Source organism: Amblyraja radiata, unplaced genomic scaffold (assembly GCF_010909765.2).
Source record: "Amblyraja radiata isolate CabotCenter1 unplaced genomic scaffold, sAmbRad1.1.pri scaffold_678_ctg1, whole genome shotgun sequence".
NCBI classification, from domain to species: domain Eukaryota; kingdom Metazoa; phylum Chordata; class Chondrichthyes; order Rajiformes; family Rajidae; genus Amblyraja; species Amblyraja radiata.
Window position 1 is genome coordinate 36,124 of NW_022630700.1, and position 21,377 is coordinate 57,500.

The following is a 21,377-nucleotide window of genomic DNA, read 5'->3' on the forward strand; positions in this document are numbered from 1 at the left end:
GGAGGAAACCAAAGATCTTGGAGAAAACCCATGCAGGTCACAAGGAGAACGTACAAACTCCATACAGACAGCGCCGGCAGTCGGGATTGAGCCCGGGTCTCTGGCGCTGTGAGGCAGCAACTCTACCGCTGCGCCACCGTGCTGCTCTATGAGTTAACTATTGATTTCTGAAGTTCTTTCACCTGGTGCCGGTTTGTTTGGTTCAGAAATGTGCATTGTTGCTGTGTTATTGCAGAAAGATGAGAGGAGCCAACAAGGAATAATCTGACAGTCAGTTCGGCTGTGATGGATGGCAGGACATGTGGAAGAATGTTAATTACATGAACGTTACAGACTTCTAATGAGGTTTGTGAGATAAAAGTCTAACCACACACAACTGAAGGCAATTGATCACTTAGGAAATCAGCTGGGTATCAAAGGGATATTGCGGATAATTGCAAAACCCAATTTGCTGGGAGCCTCAAGCATTGCCCCGTGAAAATGCATAATTTAATCATTATTAAAGTTATTAATACTTAAATAACAAAGCAGTTGCAATTATTTCACTGTACAATATGTATCCACAATGAAACAGATATCTTCACTGCTAATGTTTTCAACAAAACTTCCTTTTGTGCATCATAAAGTGATGGAGTAGAATTAAGCTCATGATTCGGCCCATCAAGTCCACTCCGCCTTTCAATCATGGCTGATCTATCTCTCCCTCCTAACCCCATTCTCCTGCCTTCTCCCCATAACCCCTGACACCCGTACTAATCAAGAATCTATCTATCTTTGTCTTAAACATATCCACCGACTCGGCCTCCACAGACTTCTGTGGCAATGAATTCCACAGATTCACCACATTTCAAGCTCTACATGCTACACTCTACACAGATTCACCAGCATCAGGTGAAATTCCTCCTTATCTTCCTAAAGGAACGTCCTTTAATTCTGAGGCTATAACCTCTAGTCCTAGACTTTTCCACATCCACACTATCCAAGCCTCATCCTTCTAAACTCCAGCGAGTACAGAACCCAGTGCTAACCCACTCATTCCTCGGATCATTCTAGTAAAACTCCTTTGAACCCTCTTCAGAGCCAGCACATCCTTCCTCAGATATCCTTGATCTGGGCATCATGGTGCCAGAGACCTGGGTTCCATCCAGACCTTGGGTGCTGTCTGCGTGGAGTTTGCACGGGTGACTGGATGTGTTTCCTCCGGGTGCTCCAGTTTCCTCCCACATCCACAAAGACGTGCAAATGTGTAGGCCCTCTGTAAACTCCCCCCCCCCCCCCAGAGTGTAGGGAGTGGATGAGAACGTGTGATAGCATAGAACTAGTGTGAACGGGTGATCAAGGATTGACATACACCTGATGGGCTGAAGGGCCTGTTTCCGTTCAATCAATAAATGAAACTTTCATGCAAAAGATCAAGCCAATTTGTCAGCAAAGTTCCCCTGAAAAAAGGACCCAGGTGCTGGAGTACCTCAGCGGGTCAAGCAGCATCTCTGGACAACATGGATAGGTGACGTTTCATAGAAACATAGAAACATAGAAATTAGGTGCAGGAGTAGGCCATTCGGCCCTTCGAGCCTGCACCGCCATTCAATATGATCATGGCTGATCATCCAACTCAGTATCCCGTACCTGCCTTCTCTCCATACCCTCTGATCCCCTTAGCCACAAGGGCCACATCTAACTCCCTCTTAAATATAGCCAATGAACTGGCCTCGACTACCCTCTGTGGCAGAGAGTTCCAGAGATTCACCACTCTCTGTGTGAAAAAAGTTCTTCTCATCTCGGTTTTAAAGGATTTCCCCCATATTCTTAAGCTGTGACCCCTTGTCCTGGACTTCCCCAACATCGGGAGCAATCTTCCTGCATCTAGCCTGTCCAAACCCTTAAGAATTTTGTAAGTTTCTATAAGATCCCCTCTCAATCTCCTAAATTCTAGAGAATATAAACCAAGTCTATCCAGTCTTTCTTCATAAGACAGTCATGACATCCCAGGAATCAGTCTGGTGAACCTTCTCTGCACTCCCTCTATGGCAATAATGTCCTTCCTCAGATTTGGAGACCAAAACTGTACGCAATACTCCAGGTGTGGTCTCACCAAGACCCTGTACAACTGCAGTAGAACCTCCCTGCTCCTATACTCAAATCCTTTTGCTATGAAAGCTAACATACCATTCGCTTTCTTCACTGCCTGCTGCACCTGCATGCCTACTTTCAATGACTGGTGTACCATGACACCCAGGTCTCGTTGTATCTCCCCTTTTCCTAGTCGGCCACCATTTAGATAATAGTCTGCTTTCCTGTTTTTGCCACCAAAATGGATAACCTCACATTTATCCACATTATACTGCATCAGCCAAACATTTGCCCACTCACCCAGCCTATCCAAGTCACCTTGCAGTCTCCTAGCATCCTCCTCACAGCTAACACTGCCCCCCAGCTTAGTGTCATCCGCAAACTTGGAGATATTGCCTTCAATTCCCTCATCCAGATCATTAATATGAGCTCCAATTAATGTTTCGGGTCGCAGACTGTCTGACCTGCTGAGTTAGCCAGCATCTACAGTTCCTTGTGTCTACAGTAATGTTCTGCTGACTAGGATCAGTAATGACAGCGGGCACAAAACAACTTCATGAGTTATAGGAGCAGATTGAGGTCATTCAACCCATCAGGTCCATTCTACCATTCAATAATGGCTGATCTATCTCTCCCTCTCAACCCCATTCTCCTGCCTTCTCCTCATAACCCCTGACACTCATGCTAATGAAGAATCTATCAAGCTCTGCCTTTAAAATATCTTGTTAGAATAGTGTTGGACTCGGTGAGCCGACAGGCCTGTTTCTGTACTGTATCTCGAAAGTCTAACTAAAACTTATTTTTGTAAGATAAAATGGTATAGGGAAGATGCTGTCAAGCTGAAAAGGGTACAGAGAAGGTTTATGAGGATGTTGCCAGGACTAGAGGGTCTGAGCTGTAGGGAGAGGTTGAGCAGGCTAGGACTCTATTCCTTGGAGCACAGGAGGATGAAGGGTGATCTTATAAAGATGTATAAAATCATGAGAGGAATAGATTGGGTAGATACACAGAGTCTCTTGCCCAGAGTAGGTGAATTACGGAGAGTCGGTTTGTCAAGGGGGACTCTCTCTAACCTACAGGTGCACAGTAGAGAGCATGCTGACTGGTTGCATCGTGGCTTGGTTCGACAACTTGAGCGCCCTGGAGAGGAAAAGACTACAAAAAGTAGTAAACACAGCCCAGTCCATCATCGGCTCTGACCTTCATTCCATCGAGGGAATTTATCGCAGTCGCTGCCTCAAAAAGGCTGGCAGTATCATCAAAGACCCACACCATCCTGGCCACACACTCATATCCCTGCTACCTTCTGGTAGAAGGTACAGGAGCCTGAAGATTGCAACAACCAGGTTCAGGAATAGTTACTTACCCACAGCCATCAGGCTATTAAACCTGGCTCAGACAAAACTCTGATTATTAATAACCCATTATCTGTTATTTGCACTTTATCAGTTTATTTATTCATGTGTGTATATATTTATATCATGGTATATGGACACACTTATCTGTTTTGTAGTAAATGCCTACTATGTTCTGTGTGCTGAAGCAAAGCAAGAATTTCATTGTCCTATCAGGGACACATGACAATAAACTCACTTGAACACTTGAACTTGAACTTGAGAGGACAAAGGTTCAAGGTGAAGGGGAAAAGTTTTAATAGGAATCCGAGGGGTAAATTTTTCACGCAAAGGGTGGTGGGTGTATGGAACAAGCTGCCAGAGGAGGTAGTTGAGGCTGGGACTATGCCATCATTTAAGAAACAGTTAGACATGTACATGGATAGGACAAGTTTAGAGGGATATGAACCAAACGCGTGCAGCTGGAACTAGTGTGCCTGGGACATGTTGGCCGGTGTGGGCATGTTGGGCCGAAGGGCCTGTTTCCACACTGTATCACTGTATGACTTGGCCTCCAGTGCCATCAGTAGCAATGAATTCCACAGATTCCAGCTGGAAATCAAGCTGGAAGCAGGGGAGTGCTGGGAGAGAGACATTCATAGGAACATAGAAACATAGATAATAGGTGCAGGAGTATGCCATTCGGCCCTTCAAGCCAGCACCACCATTCAATATGATCATAGCTGTTCATCCACAATCAGTACCCCGTTCCTGCTTTCTCCCCATATCCCTTGATTCCGTTAGCACTAAGAGCTCTATTCCCTGAGCTGCTGTCCTGTGCCTGTTTCTGAGTGAACAAGAGGCATGGTAGTCTGGAGGGTCCCTGACCTGTGGAGACACTCGACAGGCACTACACACTCTACACTCCACGCTCCACACCAAAGATTGTAGAGCAGAGCAAGATAGACCACTCCTCCCAAATCCAATGGACTGGCGTGTAGTACGTAACGGAACGTCATGGCCGCCATTTGTTTATGCCAAACGCCACATCTTTGGTAGCGGGGATGGACTCCACAGTTATACAATCTGCTCTTACATCAGGTCGCAGGGAAAAGCAAAGATACTAGAGGCTCCTGTAGCATCTTTGGGGGAAGAGGACGATTCCTCTATTCCTGAGTTGATCCAGGACTGATTCTCGGTCCCCCCGATACCAGATGAAGGCGGCCAGCGGGAGAGCCTCAAGCGTCTGCCCGCGGTTGATGCTCCCGAGGGAGGCAGCGGGCAATGTTCCTCTAGTATCTTTGGTGTCATCCGTTCCAATTATTGATCCACTCTATCATCTTTGATGTAATCAGTGTTGAAGGGAACAGTGTTTTATACAGCATCCATCACTTCACATATAATGTTGAACATTTTATTCATATTATTGTAAATTGCTGCTCATTAATATGGCGTCATGTCATACCCATGTCATGCCCATGTCATACCCATGTCATACCCATGTCATGCCCATGTCATGCCCATGTCATACCCATGTCATACCCATGTCATACTACGCTTTTTTCGCAGAGTGGCGCATCTTGCTCTGCTCTATAATCTTTGCTCCACACTCTACACTCTACACTCTACACTCTACGCTCTACAAGCTGGAGATGGGACTTACCTGTCCCGCTCCTCTGGTACCGTTGGTGAGGGGTGGCAAAGTCAGCTGACTGCAGCTAGGAGCAAAGAACACCAGTCAGTAACCATGACCCTCCAGTGATTCACCACATCATGCAACAGCACCCTGCATTGGGGGCACTCTACGGTGTCGCAGCGGTAGAGTGGCTGCCTTACACCACCAGGGTCCCGGGTTCGATCCTGACCACGGGTACTGTTCCCCCTGTGACCGCGTGGGCTTTTTCCGGGTGCTCCGGTTTCCTCCCACACTTGTGGCCATAAGACATTCAAGCTTAAGATAGACACTGTCCCGCTGGAGTAACTCAGCGGGACAGGCAGCATCCCTAGAGAGAAGGAATGGGTGACGTTTCAGGTCGAGACCCTTCTTCAGCTTGTAGGTTAATTGGTTTTGGTAATAAAATATTGTAAATTGTCCCAAGTGTGTAGGATAGCGGTGCTGTGTGTGTTAATCGCTGGTCGGCGCGGGTCCGACGGGTGAAAGGGCCAGTTTCCATGTTGTATCTCCATTCTAACTACTGAAACCTCTCAGTGCGATCCACAGGTGTGAGTACAGGAAGAAACTGGCATTGAGGCCCGTGAAACATTCAACCCAGTGAAGGAACAGCTTGTTCAGACAGGAAGGGTTGAAGAAAGAGAGGCTGGGAGACTGGGAGACACTAGGAACTGCAGATGCTGGGATTTTGAATAAAACACAATGTCCTGGAGTTACTCAGGTGGTCAGGCAGCATCTGTGGAGGACATAGGCAGGTGATGTTGTGGGTCAGGACCTTTCCATTCCAGAGCTCAAGAACAGCTGAAGCCAAGACCTTGAATGGGGTGGTGATGAAACCTGGAGACTGTCAGGAGAAGCAGAGAGTTCCCAGAGGTCTCCTGGGCAGAGAGAGCCTGTAGATAAGTAGATGGACAAGGACAGGAAGAGATGGAGTCACAGAAACAGGCCCTTCGGCCCTACTCGGCCATGCCGACTCATCTTAGTCCCATCCAAGCCAGTTCCATTTGCCTGCATTTGGCCCTCAAAACCTTTCCTATCCATGTACCTGTCCAAGTGACTTTTAAAATGCTGTTATAGTACTTGCCTCAATTACCACTACTGGCAGCTCGTTCCATACTCCCACCGACTGCTGAATGAAAAAGTTGCCCCTCAGGTTCCTATTAAATCTTTCCCCTCTCACCTTAAACCCATGTCCTCTGGTCCTTGATTGCCCTACTCTGTGTAAAAGACTCTGTGTATTTGTGATCTGAAAGCATGGAGAATGTGGAGAAGCATGAAGGCTGTCAGTGTCAGTGGCTGTGCATGGATCAGTACTGGGATGTGGACTGAGTTAGTGGGGCGGAGGTTGGGGATGAAGGATGAAAGGAGGGAGGTTGGCTTGGACAGCTGTGAAATTATCGCCAGGATCTTGCGAAGGTATGGGTGAAGATTCCATGGAAATAATCCATCTTTGTCCCGGGGCGGGGTGGCACGGTGGCGCAGAGGTAGAGTTGCTGCCTTACAGCGCTTTCAGTGCCAGACACCCGGGTTCGATTCCTGACTACGGGTGCTGTCAGTATAGCGTTTGTACCTTCTCCCTGTGACCAGGTGGGTTTTTTCCGGGTGCTCCGGTTTCCTCCCACACTCTAAAGATAGAGTCATAGAGTCACACAGTGTGGGTCAGGAGTCTTATTCAGAAATGTTGCTTCTGGACCTTGTCTATAGAAGGGTCCTGATCCAAAACGTTGTCTGTCCATTCCCTCCACAGATGCTGCCTGGCCTGCTGAGTTACGCATGCATTTCGCTGAAGGTTCCAGCATCTGCAGTCTCTTTGTCTCCATCAAAATGACTTGATTTACTTTAAGACCAGCCTCGTATCGCACCCTGGAACATTGGTGGGAATTGCACCAACCTGCACAATTCCAGCCATGTCACATGAACTTGAATGTCACCTCAACACTGCTCCCCTTCAGCCAAAGGTGGAACCTCGGCAGCAACAGGAGCCTCGGGAGCAACAGGAGCCTCGGGAGCAGCGGGAGCCTCGGTGGTGGTGGGGCCTCGGTGGTGGTGGGGCCTCGGTGGTGGTGGCGCCTCGGCAGCAACAGGAGCCTCGGCAGCAACAGGAGCCTCGGCAGCAGCGGGAGCCTCGGTGGTGGTGGGGCCTCGGTGGTGGTGGGGCCTCGGTAGTGGTGGGGCCTCGGTGGTGGTGGGGCCTCGGTGGTGGTGGGGCCTCGGTGGTGGTGGGGCCTCGGTGGTGGTGGGGCCTCGATGGTGGTGGGGCCTCGGCAGCAACAGGAGCCTCAGCAGCAACGGGAGCCTCGGCAGCAGCGGGAGCCTCGGCAGCAGCGGGAGCCTCGGTGGTGGTGGGGCCCCGCGATCGGCCCATAATCAGCGGTCGATGAGCTTGGGGGTGGGGTGGGGGGAAGACAATAGGGACCCAGCATGGGGGAGGGAAGGGAGCACTAGTTTAGAATCCTCTGTCCAAGCGATAAGCCTGCATTGGTTTGTTCGTTCTGGTTAAGGCGCTGTACACAAGCCAACAGTCGTTTGTCTTTTTCTTTTTGATTTCACTTTTAATTTCAAGTTTTTTGTACCTTGTTGTGTGTTGTGACTGTCGGCAGATCAATTTCCCTCCGGGGATGAATGAAGTTTATAGAAACATAGAAACATAGAAAATAGATGTAGGAGGAGGCCATTCGGCCCTTCGAGCCAGCACCGCTAATCATTGTGATCATGGCTGATCGTCCCCAATCAATAACCCGTGCCTGCCTTCTCCCCATATCCCTTGATTCCACTAGCCCCTATAGAAACATAGAAAATAGGTGCAGGAAATCGTATGGTAAAGCTGTTCTAAGCTGACACTGGCTCTGCCCCTGCCCCCCCCCCCCCCCCCCCTCCCCCCTCGAGCATGGCTGCGCCCCTGCCCTGCCCTGCTGGTGACGACAGCCTTGCGGGTACACCGCCACCTTACTTACCCTGTGGAGGCCATTCCTTCCATGGTAGGGCAGGGAGGGAGACTTGGGGGCCGAATCCTGTGGGGCTGCAGAAACACAGACACGAGGTTCAACTCTCTCATTCATACAACTGAGTGAAAATCACAGGCGAGGACTAATAACATCTCTGCATTTCAGGGTGCTAAAACATAACCAAACGGCACATGCATCAGTGCAATTATTTGCTTTCTTGGATATTGGCATGGACATAGGACCTTAGGCCCACCTCACCCAACCTGAGCTAGATGCCCCATCTAAACCAGTCCCATTTGCCACCATTTGGGGCCATCTCCCTCTAAATATTTTCCATGCATGTACCTGACCAAATGCCTTTTATTTGGTGTTGCAGTCCCTGCCTCAACTCCGTCCCTGGCAGCTCGTTCCACACACCCACCACCCTCTGAGTGAAAAGGTTGCCCCTCAGGTTCCTATTAAATCTTTCCCCTGTCACCCTGAACCAATGTTATCTGGTTCTGGATTCCCCAGCCCTGGGTCAAATACTCTGTGCGATCACCCTCATGATTTTATACATCTTTATAAGATCACTTGCCAGCCTCCAGCAATCTGAGGAATAATGTCCCAGCCTGTTCAGCCTCTCTACAACCAAACCAAGTGTGTATCCAATTGTCTCTCTCCGCAATTCCCACACGCTAGCACTATCCTACACACACTAGGGACAATTTTCAATTATACCAAGCCAGTTAACCTACAAACCTGTACGTCTTTGGATTGTGGGAGGAAACCGGAGCACCTGAAGAAAACCCACGCAGGTCACAGGGAGAACGTACAAACCCCATTACAGACTGCACCCGTAGTGAGGAGGTGGTCAGCACCCTGGCCTCTGCACTGCTCCCTCTCACCCCTTCACTAAAGCGTCTAGCCTCTACTTTCCTCAGGCAGACGAGGCATTTGTAAAGCAACTCTACCCCATCTGAGACAAACGCTGCAATAACTGCATTGTACAACGAAGCATCTATTCAGCCTCCAGTGCTGACCTGGGCGTCTGCTTGGTCAAACACAACACTGCTTTAATAGGTCAGCGACCTTTCATTCTGTGCCACACATGAACCTTTAAGAACCGTTAATCAAAAGCCGACTGGTGTTCAAGTTGCCGACTCCATCTTGAGACAAGGCTAGATACTACACCAGGACCTCCCGCAGTGGGTGCCTTCCCCACTGGGCCGTTCCCCGGTGCCACACAATAGCCAGAGCGTGCAGCTGGGGCCCAGCAGATCTCAGCACCCCCCCCCCCCTCCCCCCCCCCCCCCCCCCCGCTCCACCCCACCCCCCCTCTCCACCCAACCCCCCGCGCCACCCCCACCCCCCCGCGCACACCCCACCCCCCGCCTCCACCCCACCCCCCCCCCCCGCCCACCCCCCCCCCCCACCTCCACCCCACCCCACCCCCTCCACCCCACCCCCCCGCTCCACCCCCCCCCCCCACACCCCCCCCCCCCCACCCTACCACACACACACACACACACACACACACACACCAACACACTAACACCCTCACCCACACACACTCACACACACACACACACACACACACACACACACACACACACACACACACACACACACACATATGCAGGGAGCTGCCCGTCTCTTACAGAAGCTGCGAGTGGTTCTGTCCGGGAGCGACCGTGATTTCCTGCCACGCGGCTTCGGCCTCTCCAGCTCCTCCTTCAGGATCATCTTCCCCAACCCTGACTGGATCTGGGAACAGACACAGACACAGTGTGGGCACAGACACAGACACAGTGTAGACACAGACACAGTGTAGACACAGACACAGACCCAGACACAGTGGAGACACAGACACAGACACAGTGTAGACACAGACACAGTGTAGACACAGACACAGACCCAGACACAGTGGAGACACAGACACAGACACAGTGTAGACACAGACACAGTGTAGACACAGACACAGACACAGTGTAGACACAGACACAGACACAGTGTAGACACAGACACAGTGTAGACACAGACACAGTGTAGACACAGACACAGACGCAGTGTAGACACAGACACAGACACAGACACAGTGTAGACACAGACACAGTGTAGACACAGACACAGACACAGTGTAGACACAGACACAGACACAGACACAGACACAGTGTAGACACAGACACAGTGTAGACACAGACACAGTGTAGACACAGACACAGACACAGTGTAGACACAGACACAGACACAGACACAGTGTAGACACAGACACAGACACAGACACAGACACAGACACAGTGTAGGCACAGACACAGTGTAGACACAGGCACAGACCCAGACACAGTAGAGACACAGACACAGAGACAGACACAGTGTAGACACAGACACAGTGTAGACACAGACACAGCCCCAGACAGTTCAGGGCCGGAATACTGCAGTGGTAAAGCGTGTGGCCACTGGCCGTACTATGTGTACATACTATACACACTATCTGTGTGTGTGCAGAGGGAGGGGGTGTGGGGGGAGGGTATGTGGGGGGAGGGGGAGTGGGGGGAGGGGGTGTGGAGGGAGGGGGTGTGGAGGGAGGGTATGTGGGGGGAGGGTATGTGGGGGGAGGGGGAGTGGAGGGAGGGGGTGTGGGGGGAGGGTATGTGGGGGGAGGGGGAGGGGAGTGGAGGGAGGGGGTGTGGAGGGAGGGGGTGTGGAGGGAGGGGGGAGGGTATGTGGGGGGAGGGGGAGTGGGGGGAGGGGGTGTGGAGGGAGGGGGGAGGGTATGTGGGGGGAGGGGGAGTGGGGGGAGGGGGTGTGGAGGGAGGGGGGAGGGTATGTGGGGGGAGGGGGAGTGGGGGGGGGGGGTGTGGAGGGAGGGTGTGGAGGGAGGGGTGTGGAGGGGAGGGTGCGGAGGGAGGGTATGTGGGGGGAGGGGGTGTGGAGGGTGGGTGGAGGGAGGAGTGTGGAGGGTAGTGGGGTAGAGCCAGGCCAGTCACTCGCTCACCTTGTTGAGTTCCTTCCGCTGAATCTCGCGCAGACGGCCCATCGTCTCGTCCTCGTCCTCATCATCATCATCATCCTCCTCCTCCTCTGTTCTGGAGGCGATCCTCCGCCGCCATTCTTTCTCTGCAAGGAGCGACACCAGCTCGCCGTTACCGAAGCTCCCCGCACTGCGGCACAGAGGGTTCCTGATGCACCGAGCCTGGCCTGGGACTGGGACCTGGGACCTGGGACCTGGGACTAGGCAAGATCTGTGTGCCTTACAACACCTTCTGGTTCCCTCTGTGACCCCAATGTGTTGGGCATCAGGTAGGTCCAGGCGACTGAGTGAAGGTGTTCAGCGAAACGATCGCCACACACGCTCACATGGCCCAACCTGTCCATGTTGACCAAGAGGTCCCATCTACACGAGCCCCACCAGCCCGTGTTTACCCCTTATCCCTGTAAACCTTTCCTATCTATGTACCTGGCTGTGGTTTTTAAATGTTCCTATTATACCCTCCTCAAGTACCTCCACTGGCAGCTCATTCCATACACCCACCACACTCTGCATGAAAATGGTGCCCCTTAGGTTCCTATTGAATCCCCTCTTGCCTTTAAGCAGTGTCCTCTGGTTCTTGATTCCCCTACTCTGGGTAAAAGACTGTGCATTCACCATATCTATTCTCATGACTTTATACACCTCTATGAGATCATCCCTCATCCTTCTGCTCCCCAAAGAATAAGAGTCTCAGCCTGCCCAACCTTTCCCTATCGCTCAGACCCTCTAGTCTTGGCAACATCCTTGTAAATCTTCCCTGTACAACGGCATCCTTCCTAGAACACAACTGAAGAGAATGCTCCAAATGTGGCCTCACCAATGCCTTGTCCGACTGTAACATGACCTCCCTACATCCCTACCCCTGATGAAGCCCAATGTGCCGAGATCTCTCAGATGGTGTATGGAATCAGGATGAAGAGCCTTACCCACAACAGCGAGGGACGGGGGGCAGGGCCAGTACTCTGTCTCAATCTTGGCGGGAAGGTTGGGGTCCGGAGGCTGTGCTGCCGGAAACTTGGACGATTCGATGATGAGATCCTCAATGTATTTGCTCGGTGGAAGCACAGCCGATGGTTCTGCAACAAGAACACAAAACAACAATGAGCTGGCACTGAATGAGCTGGCACTGAACAAGCAGATGCTGCAGGCAGGGAAAGCAGAGGGGAAAAGCCAGGGAGACATCAGAATGGAATTGAGTTGACAGAAGGATCCTGACCCGATACGTCACCTCTCCATGCTCTGCAGAGATGCAGCCTGCCCCGCTGAGTTACTCCAGCACTCTGTGAAACGTCACCTCTCCATGCTCTGCAGAAATGCTGCCTGACCCGCTGAGTTACTCCAGCACTTTTATCTTTTCATGAGTTGAAAGATACAGCTTCGGACCGGGCCCTTTGTGCTAGCGAGTCTGTGCCGCCATTGATCACACGGCCACACTAGTTCTGCGTTTTCCCACTTTTTTACCCACTCCTTACACATTGGGACAATCTTCAATTAACCAACAAACCCGCACGTCTTTGGGATATGGGAGGAAACCCACAGGGTCACAGGGAGTACGTGCAAACTCCACACTGACAGCAACTGAGGTCAGGTTGGAACCTGGGTCTCTGGCGCTGTGTGGCAGTGGCTCTACCTGCTGCGCCACTGTGCCGCCTAATGAAAAGGGATGAACTAAAGCAAAGGGTGGCGGGATAGAGAGCATAGTGTTGCATTTAGAAGGTTACAAACATTACTCCACTAACTCAGCGGGATTCTAAGTCAGTGGACTTGGAGGCGGCACGGTGGCGCAGCGGTAGAGTTGCTGCCTTACAGTGCTTGCAGCACCAGAGACCCGGGTTCAATCCTGACTACGGGTGCTGTCTGTACGGAGTTTGTACTTTCTCACCGTGACCTGCGTGGGTTTTCTCCGAGATCTTCGGTTTCCTCCCACACTTCAAAGACGGACAGGTTTGTAGGTTAATTGGTTGGGTATGAATGTAAAATAGCCCCCAGTGTGTGTAGGATAGCGTTAAGGTGCAAGGATCGCTGGGCGGTGCAGACTCGGTGGGCCTAAGGGTCCTGTTTCCCCTGATGTATCTCTAAACTAAACTAATCATCATCAGTCTGAAGAAGGGTCTCGACCGGAAACATCACCAATTCCTTCTCTCCACAGATGCTGCCTCACCCGCTGGGTTTCTCCAGCATTTTTTGTCTACCTTCGATTTTTCCCACATCTGCAGTTCTTTCTGAAACTAAACATCATCATTTTATCCAAGGCTGTTTGTCCAGTGATGAGGATGGAATGTAGTTCCCTGTGGTATTATTCCGTATTACTGCATGTCTGTGGTATGTTCTATCGGAGTAACTCCTCCTCATTTCCTTGCTTCCCAGAACTATCTCATTGCATCTTTGCTTTCATGTACTGTACAGAAATTCTAAATGTCTGTCCTTACATTCTTCACTAATTTGCTTTGTTCCTGTATTTTTGTGTCTGCTATATCCACGGTCCATGGTTCCCTGGGTCTTGCAGTAATGTTTGCCTCTTTAAGTATAAGGGGGAAGTCTTTTAGGAACGAGATGAGAAAAAAAAAATTCACACAGAGAGTGGTGAATCTATGGAATTCCCTGCCACAGAAAGTAGTTGAGGCCAGTTCATTGTTTATGAGTTGTTGCTTGTAAATGAAGGCTCTCATTAATTTCCCTGCTCAGCCCCAGTTGATCCGTCTCTCCTAGTTCTGCCGCTGCGTTTTGCTCGTTTATTGAGAGTGCTTCTCTCTAATTGATCTGCCCACCCAACTTTAGACAACTCTGACCTCAATAGTCACAGAGTTATACAGCATGGAATCAGGCCCTTCGGCCCAACTCGTCCAGGCGTTAAGGTGCTAGTCCCATTTGTCCACACTCTGCACTATATCTATCCATGTACCTGCACACATCATCATGTCTATTACATTTCATAACTGTCCCACTTCTACAGCTTCCCTGCTAGCTTGTTCCACGCACACAACACTTTCTGGGTGAAAGATTCTCCCTCAGGTCCCTTTACAATCTTTGCCCTCTCACATTAAACCTGTGCCCTCTAATTCCACTCTCTCAGTGGTTCACTGGTGTTTTATTGCGTAGTTCACACAAGCACCAGTCGCCATATTCTGGTGCCATTTTGTCATAAAGTCATAGGGTCATAGAATGACACAGGTCCTTCGGCCCAACTTGCCCACACCGGCCAGCATGACCCAGCTACACTAGTCCCACCTGCCTGCGTTTGGTCCATATGCCTCCAAACCTGTCCTATCCATGTATCTGTCTAACTGTTTCTTAAATGTTGGGATAGTCCCAGCCTCCACTTCCTCCTCTGGCAGCTTGTTCCATACACCCACCACCCTCTGTGTGAAAAAGTTACGCCTCAGATTTAAATCTTTGTTCTCCCCGTGACCTGCGTGGTCTTTCTTTGAGATCTTCGGTTTCCTCCCACACTCCAAAGACGTGCAGGTTTGTAGGTTAATTGGCTTGGTAAATGTGAAAATTGTCCGTGGTGTGTAGGATAGTGTTAATGTGCGGGGATCGCTGGTCGGCACGGACTCGATGGGCTGAAGGGCCTGTTCCCGCGAGCACCGAGAGCAAAACGTTGAAAGGAGAGCGACGTTACCGTTCAGTTTGTAGATCGGCCGCTTCCTGTACATGTTGGTGCCGATATCTGTAACAAATCGAAACAAGATCAGTGAAAGTATCAAACCTCCTGTAGGAGTCCCATTCCCACCCCTATCCCCACGTCAAGAGTCCCATTCCCACCCCTATCCCCACGTCAAGAGTCCCATTCCCACCACTATCCCCACGTCAAGAGTCCCATTCCCACCACTATCCCCACGTAAAGAGTCCCATTCCCACCACTATCCACACCTTCCCACAGAGACGTAGCCAGGACTCCAGGGCTAAAGGGAGTAGTCGGGCAGAATAGGACTTTATTCCATGGAGCGCAGGAGGATGGGGGGTGATCTTCTAGAGGTGACCCAGATTCAGGGACAGTTTCTTCCCAACTGTTTCTTCCCAGTTTCTTCTCATCCTCTTACAAGCTAAAGTGTGGTCCTGACCTCCCATCTACCTCATTGGAGACCTTTGAACTATCTTTAAGCAGACTTTATCTTGCGCTAAATGTTGTACCCTTTATCCATTATCGGCACATGGTGCATGACTTGATTGTAATCATGTACAGTCTATTGTTTGACTGGGTAGTACGCAACAAAGCTTTTCACTGTACCTCAGTACACGTGACAATAATAGACAAAACTAAACTATTAAATCATGTACGAGTGTCAGGGGTTATGGGGAGAAGGCAGGAGAAGGGGTTTGGAGGGAGAGATAGATCAGTCATGATTGAATGGCATTGTTGAATGACACCACCCTGTGTCACTGGATCTTGGACTTTCTGACAGAGAGACCGCAGTCAGTCCGTGTTGGCAAGAACACTTCAGGCTCGATCACGCTGAGCACCGGCTCCCCTCAAGGCTGTGTGCTCAGCCCGCTGTTGTTCACATTGCTCACACATGACTGTGCTGCCAGATTCAGGGACATTAAGATCATAAAATTCGCGGATGACACAACAGTGGTGGGACTCATCAGCGGAGATGACGAATCAATGTACAGGGAGGAAGTAAAACAACTAGTGGACTGGAGCGGCAAAAACAATCTAGAATTAAATGTCGACAAAACGAAGGAGATGGTTGTCGACTTCAGGAGGGCGCAGCCAAAGCATACACCCCTCAACATCAGTGGCACCACAGTGGAGAGAGTGGAGAGCATAAAGTTCCTCGGTGTGCAAATTACAGACAGCCTCACCTGGTCCAGGAACACCACTGGGACCGTCAAACGGGCCCATCAGCGACTGCACTTCCTGAGGAAACTAAAACAGGCCTCACTCCCCACCAACATCCTCAGGACTTTCTACAGGGGTACGGTGGAGTCTGTACTCACGTACTGCATAAATACGTGGTACTCCACCTGCAACTGCTCGGACAGGAAGGCTCTGCAGAGGGTAGTGAAGGGAGCAGAGAGGATCATTGGCGTCTCCCTACCCTCGGTACAAGAACTGTTCCAGAGCCGCTGTCTGAAAAAAGCTCAGAGAATTGCTAAGGACAAACTGCACCCCCTCCACATACACCTGGATCTCCTGCCATCAGGCAAGAGATATCGAAGCATCAAAGCCCGGACTACAAGACTGCTAAACAGCTTCCTACCACAGGCTGTGAGGCTGCTAAACAGTCACTCTGTACTCACAGTCACTTGATTCTGCGGCTGGCACGGACACTTTAATAACTGGCACTGGCCACTCAAATCAGCTGCCCCGGACATTTTTATGATTGGTTTTATTGTATTTTAACGTTGTGTTTTACCTGCTTTTAACTATTTACTTATACTGTTCCATCAGGGACTGGATTGTTTTTAGTGTTATTATGTGTGAAATGTTTTAAATTTCATGTGCGATGCTCCGCTATTCCCTGGGAAACGTCTTCTCATTTTGCATTGTACAATTGTTGCTTGCAAGATGACAATAAAGGTTGATTAATTGATTGATTGATTGACAATGGGCTGAATGGCCTAATTCTGCTCCTATCACTTATGACCTTATGAGGAGAATAGTTATGGTGAGCGCACACAGTCTTCTAGAATCAAGAACCAAAGGTTTAAGGTAAGAGGAACCCGAGGGGAACTTTTCACTCAATGGTGGGTGTATAATGAATGCAAAGAAGATTTACGAGGACATTGCCATGATTAGATGGCCTGAGCTATCGGGAGAGGTTGGGCAGGTTTGGAGCGCAGGAGACTGAGGGGTGATCTGTGTAAAACCATGAGGGGAATAGATAGGATGAATGCAGAGGCTCATGATCATATTGAATGGCGGTGTTGGCTCCAAGATCCGAATGGCCTACTCCTGCACCTATTTTCTATGTTTCTATGGGTGAGGTGCTGGAAGACTGGAGGATGGCTAATGCTGTACCGTTATTGAAGAAGCGTAGCAGGGAACTACAGGCTAGTGAGCCTGACCTCAGTGGCACCAGAGTTACTGAAGGGGATTCTGCCAGCATTTGGAAAGGCGCGGACTGATTAGGGATAGTCAGCATGGCTTTGTGTGTGGGGAATAGACATACAATACTGGAGCAACTCAGTGGGTCAGCAGCATTCCTGGAGAGAAGGAGTCGGTGACGTTTTGGGTAATTGTGTTTTACAGTTTTGATTGTGAACGATGAGGAAGATTGAGGAGGCCAGGACAGTTGACGTTAACGTTGTGTACAAGGCCATTGACGTGACGCTATCTTTAAGAGGGAGTTAGATGTGGCCCTTGTGGCTAAAGGGATCAGGGGGTATGGAGAGAAGGCAGGTACAGGATACTGAGTTGGATGATCAGCCATGATCATATTGAATGGTGGTGCAGGCTCGAAGGGCCGAATGGCCTACTCCTGCACCTATTTTCTATGTTTCTATGTTTCTATGTAGATACAGGTGACTGGATTACTAGTAACTGCAGATGCTGGGTTATTAAACAAAGGCACCAACTGCAGGAGTAACTCAACACACAGGCAGCAACTCTGGAGAACATGGATGGGTGACGTTTCAGGTCAAAATCTTACAGACTTAAGGCAGAGATGGACAAACTCTTGATTAGAACGGGTGTCAAGGGTAATGGGGAGAAGGCAGGAAAATGGGATTAGGAGGCAGAGATCAGCCATGATTGAATGGTGCAGGCTCGATGGGCCGAATGGCACAATTCTACTATAACTTATGAACTTGTGATCATGGGAACAAGTGTGGATGTTCAGATGGCATGGAAACAAGAGGTGGGCATCCACTTGAATGTAACATAAAGATAGACACAAAATGCTGGAGTAACTCAGCGAGACAGGCAGCATCTCTGGAGAGAAGGAATGGGTGATGTTTCGGCTTGAGACCCTTCTTCAGAAGCATTGGCTTTGTGGGGGGAGACAGATGGTGGTGGTGGAGGGCGGCTTTTCAGCTTGGAGGCCTGTGGACTATTGGTGTGTTGCAGGGGTTGGTATTGGGTCCATTGCTGTTTGTCATCTATATGAATAAACTGGATAAAGAACCTGTTAACGTGATCAGTAACTGTGCCGATGACACCAGAATTGTTGGTGAGGTGGACAGTGAAGAAGGTCATCGAGATGAGAAAAGGATCAAGATGAACTGGGGAGGTGGGCCAAGGGTGGCAGATGGAATCTAACCATGGACAAGTGTGAGCGAGGTGTTGCACTTTGTAAGTTAAACCAGGGCTGGATGTGCAGAGTAAATGCCCAGGCCCTGGGGAGTTGTAGAACAGAGAGACCAAGGGGAACTGGTACACAGTCCCCTGACACACAGAGACATAGAAAATAGCAGGAGTAGGCCATTTGGCCCTTCGAGCCAGCACCGCCATTCAATATAATAGGTATATGGATGGGAAAGGAATGGAGGGTTATGGTCTGAGTGCAGGTAGATGGGACTAGGTGAGAATAGGTGTTCGGCACGGAATAGAAGGGCTGAGATGGCCTGTTTCCGTGCTGTAATTGTTATATGGTTATATAATCATGGCTGATCGTCTAAAATCAGTACCCCGTTCCTGCTTTTCCCCTTATCCCTTGATTCCATTAGTCCTAAAAGCTATATAGAAACATAGAAACATAGAAAATAGGTGCAGGAGCAGGCCATTCGGCCCTTCGACTCTCTAACTCTCTAACTCTAACATCTAATATCTAACTCTCTCTCAAATACATCCAGTGAAATGGCCTCCACTGCTTTCTGTGGCAGAGAATTCCATGGATTCATAACTCTCTGGGTGAAAACGTTTTTGCTCATCTCAGTCCTAAAAGGACTACCCCTAATTCTTAAACTGTAGCCCCTGTTTCTGGACTCCCCCAACATCGGCAACATTTTTCCTGCATCTAGCCTGTCCAATCCCTTACGAATTTTATATGTTTCTATGAGATAAAGGCCTTTATTGGGACATTGTGTTTCAGCTGCACATGGTTGTTGAGGCCACACCTGGAGTGTTGTGAGCTGTTCTGGTCACCCGGCTACAGCAAGGAGGTCTGTAAACTGGAAAAGTGCAGAAAGGAATCTCGAGGATGTGAACTGGCACTGGAGGGTGGTAAAGGAGAGGCCGCGCAGGATAGGACGGTTCCATTTGGAGAGTAGGAGGCTGAGGGGTGAAATACTTGATGTTTATAACATTATGAGGGGCAGCGGCTCGCCATTGCCATCTCATGGCCAATTTGGGAAGGACAAAGGTGGAGAACATGGATAGGTGATGTTTCACAGAGTGCTGGAGTAACTCAGCGGGCCAGGCAGCATCTGTGGAGAACATGGATAGGTGACGTTTCTGATGAGACCCTTCTTCAGACTGATTGTGGGGGGGAGGGGGAGAAGGAGTGAGGCAGGACAAGGCGTAACAGGTCGACACAGGTGAGGGTGGGTTCTGATCAACAGATGGTTGCAACAAAAGCCAGAGATGAGAGCATGAGAGGTGGGAGGAGGTGGGTGAGGTGGAGGGGTGGGTGGAGGGGAGGTGGAGGGGGGGAGGTAGAGGGGGGGAGTTGCGGGGGAGAAATAGGTAGGAGCCCAGGTGGGGCACGGAGGAGGGAAGGGAGAGGAGATGTCAGGGGCATGTGGCGGGAAAAAGGGAGTGGGGGGTTTGGGTGACCTAAAATTGGAGAATTCAATGCCCATAGCGCTGGGTTTTAAGCTACCTAAGTGGAATGTGAGGTGCTGTTCCTCCAGTGTGTGTGTGGCCTCACGCTGGCAAGGGAGGAGGCCCAGGACAGAAAGATCAGTGTGGGAATGGGAAGGGAAGTTAGCAGCCGGGAGATCCTGTTGGCAGATCGAGCGCAAGTGTTCGCTGAAACGGGCGCTGAGTATGTTCAGTCTCACTGATGTGCAGGAGGCTAGATGGGGAACACCGGATACAGCAAATGAGACTAGAGGAGGTACACGTCAACCTCTATCTGACCTGGAAGGACTGACGGGGTCCCTGGATGGAGTGGAGGGAGGAGGTATAAGGACTGGTGTTGCATGGGGAGGTAGCTGGGAGGGGGTGGTTTGGGTGGGAAGGGATGAGTTAACGAGGGAGTTGCGGAGGAAGCAGTCTCTGCAGAAGGCAGAAAGGGGTGGCGATGGGAAAATGTGGTGGGGTCACATTGGAGTTGATGGAAATGTCGGAGGATGATGTGTTGGATGTGGAGGCTGGTGGGGTGAAAGGTGAGGAGCGGCAGAACTTTATCCTTGGTGTGTCTGGGGGGAGGGGGAGCAAGAGTGGGACTACTGGAAACAGAGGGGATGTGGCATGGAAATAGTTCAGTTGGGCCAGGGGGCCTGTTCTTGCTTAGTCTCAGTTACTGTCACGTGTACCGATGTACAGTGAAAAGCTTTTGTTGCCGGCTAACCAGTCAGCAGAAAGACAATACGTGATTACAATCGATCCGCCCACAGTGTAGATACATGATCAAGGCAATAATGTGTTGTGCAAGGTAAAGCCCGAGGGTCTCCATTGGTAGCTCAGGACCGCTCACTGGTTGTGGTAGGATGGTTCAGTTGCCTGATAACAGCTGGGAATCAACTGTCCCTGGACTGGAGGTGTGCGTTTGCACACTTCAATGCCTTTTGGCCGCTAGGAGAGGGAGGGGAGGAGAAAGTGGGCGGGGTGCGACCCATCCTTGATTATGCTGCTGGCCTTATCGAGGCAGCGTGAGGTGTAAATGGAGTGAATGGAAGGGAGGTTGGTTTGTGTGGTGGTCTGGGCTGCGTCCACAACTTGCTGACGTTCCTTGAGGTCTCGGATGCAGCTGTTCCTGAACCAAGCTGCGATACATCCCATTAACATGCTTTCTATGGCGCATCTATAGAAGTTGGCAGGAGTTGTTGGGGCCAGGCCAGTATCTCTCCTGTATCTCTATCAAACCTGCAGCAGCTCAGGGCAGTGCCTCGCCATCGCCATCTCATGGGCAGTAATGGCAGTGCGAGGGAGGTGCAGCGACCCAGAACGTCACCCATTCCTTCTCTCCAGAGATGCTGCCTGTCCCGCTGAGTTACTCCAGCTTTTGGTGTCTATCTTCAGGCGATCTGCTGCTGGTCGTGTGGCCTTTCTGGGCTATCAGGTACCGTTCTATCAATGCCCCAACGTGTTTCATTCTCTTTTTCTCTTTAAATGGTTACACAGTGGGATGGGATACCTTTCCCAGTGAACGCCAGGGTGAACAGGGAACTCGGGAACACAGTGCCCTGGGGGCCTGATGGGGGAGGGGCAACACTGGGGGGAGGTGCAACACTGGGGGGGAGGGGCAACACTGGGGGGGAGGGGCAACACTGGGGGGGAGGGGCAACAC

The 21,377-nt window shown here is 50.5% G+C and overlaps 1 protein-coding gene across 2 annotated transcripts in view; it reads right to left on the reverse strand.

The window, feature by feature from the left end:
- dmtn (dematin actin binding protein) overlaps nucleotides 1–21,377 on the reverse strand; it is a 54,623-nt gene that overhangs the window by 22,664 nt on the left and 10,582 nt on the right. For both annotated transcript variants that reach the window (XM_033016930.1, XM_033016929.1), the window contains exons 4-9: nucleotides 14,660–14,707; nucleotides 11,964–12,113; nucleotides 11,002–11,123; nucleotides 9,665–9,770; nucleotides 8,034–8,098; nucleotides 5,071–5,125 (exon numbers count right to left, since the gene is read on the reverse strand). In XM_033016930.1, the coding sequence (XP_032872821.1) occupies nucleotides 5,071–5,125; nucleotides 8,034–8,098; nucleotides 9,665–9,770; nucleotides 11,002–11,123; nucleotides 11,964–12,113; nucleotides 14,660–14,707 (546 nt within the window). The remainder of the gene's footprint in view (nucleotides 1–5,070; nucleotides 5,126–8,033; nucleotides 8,099–9,664; nucleotides 9,771–11,001; nucleotides 11,124–11,963; nucleotides 12,114–14,659; nucleotides 14,708–21,377) is intronic.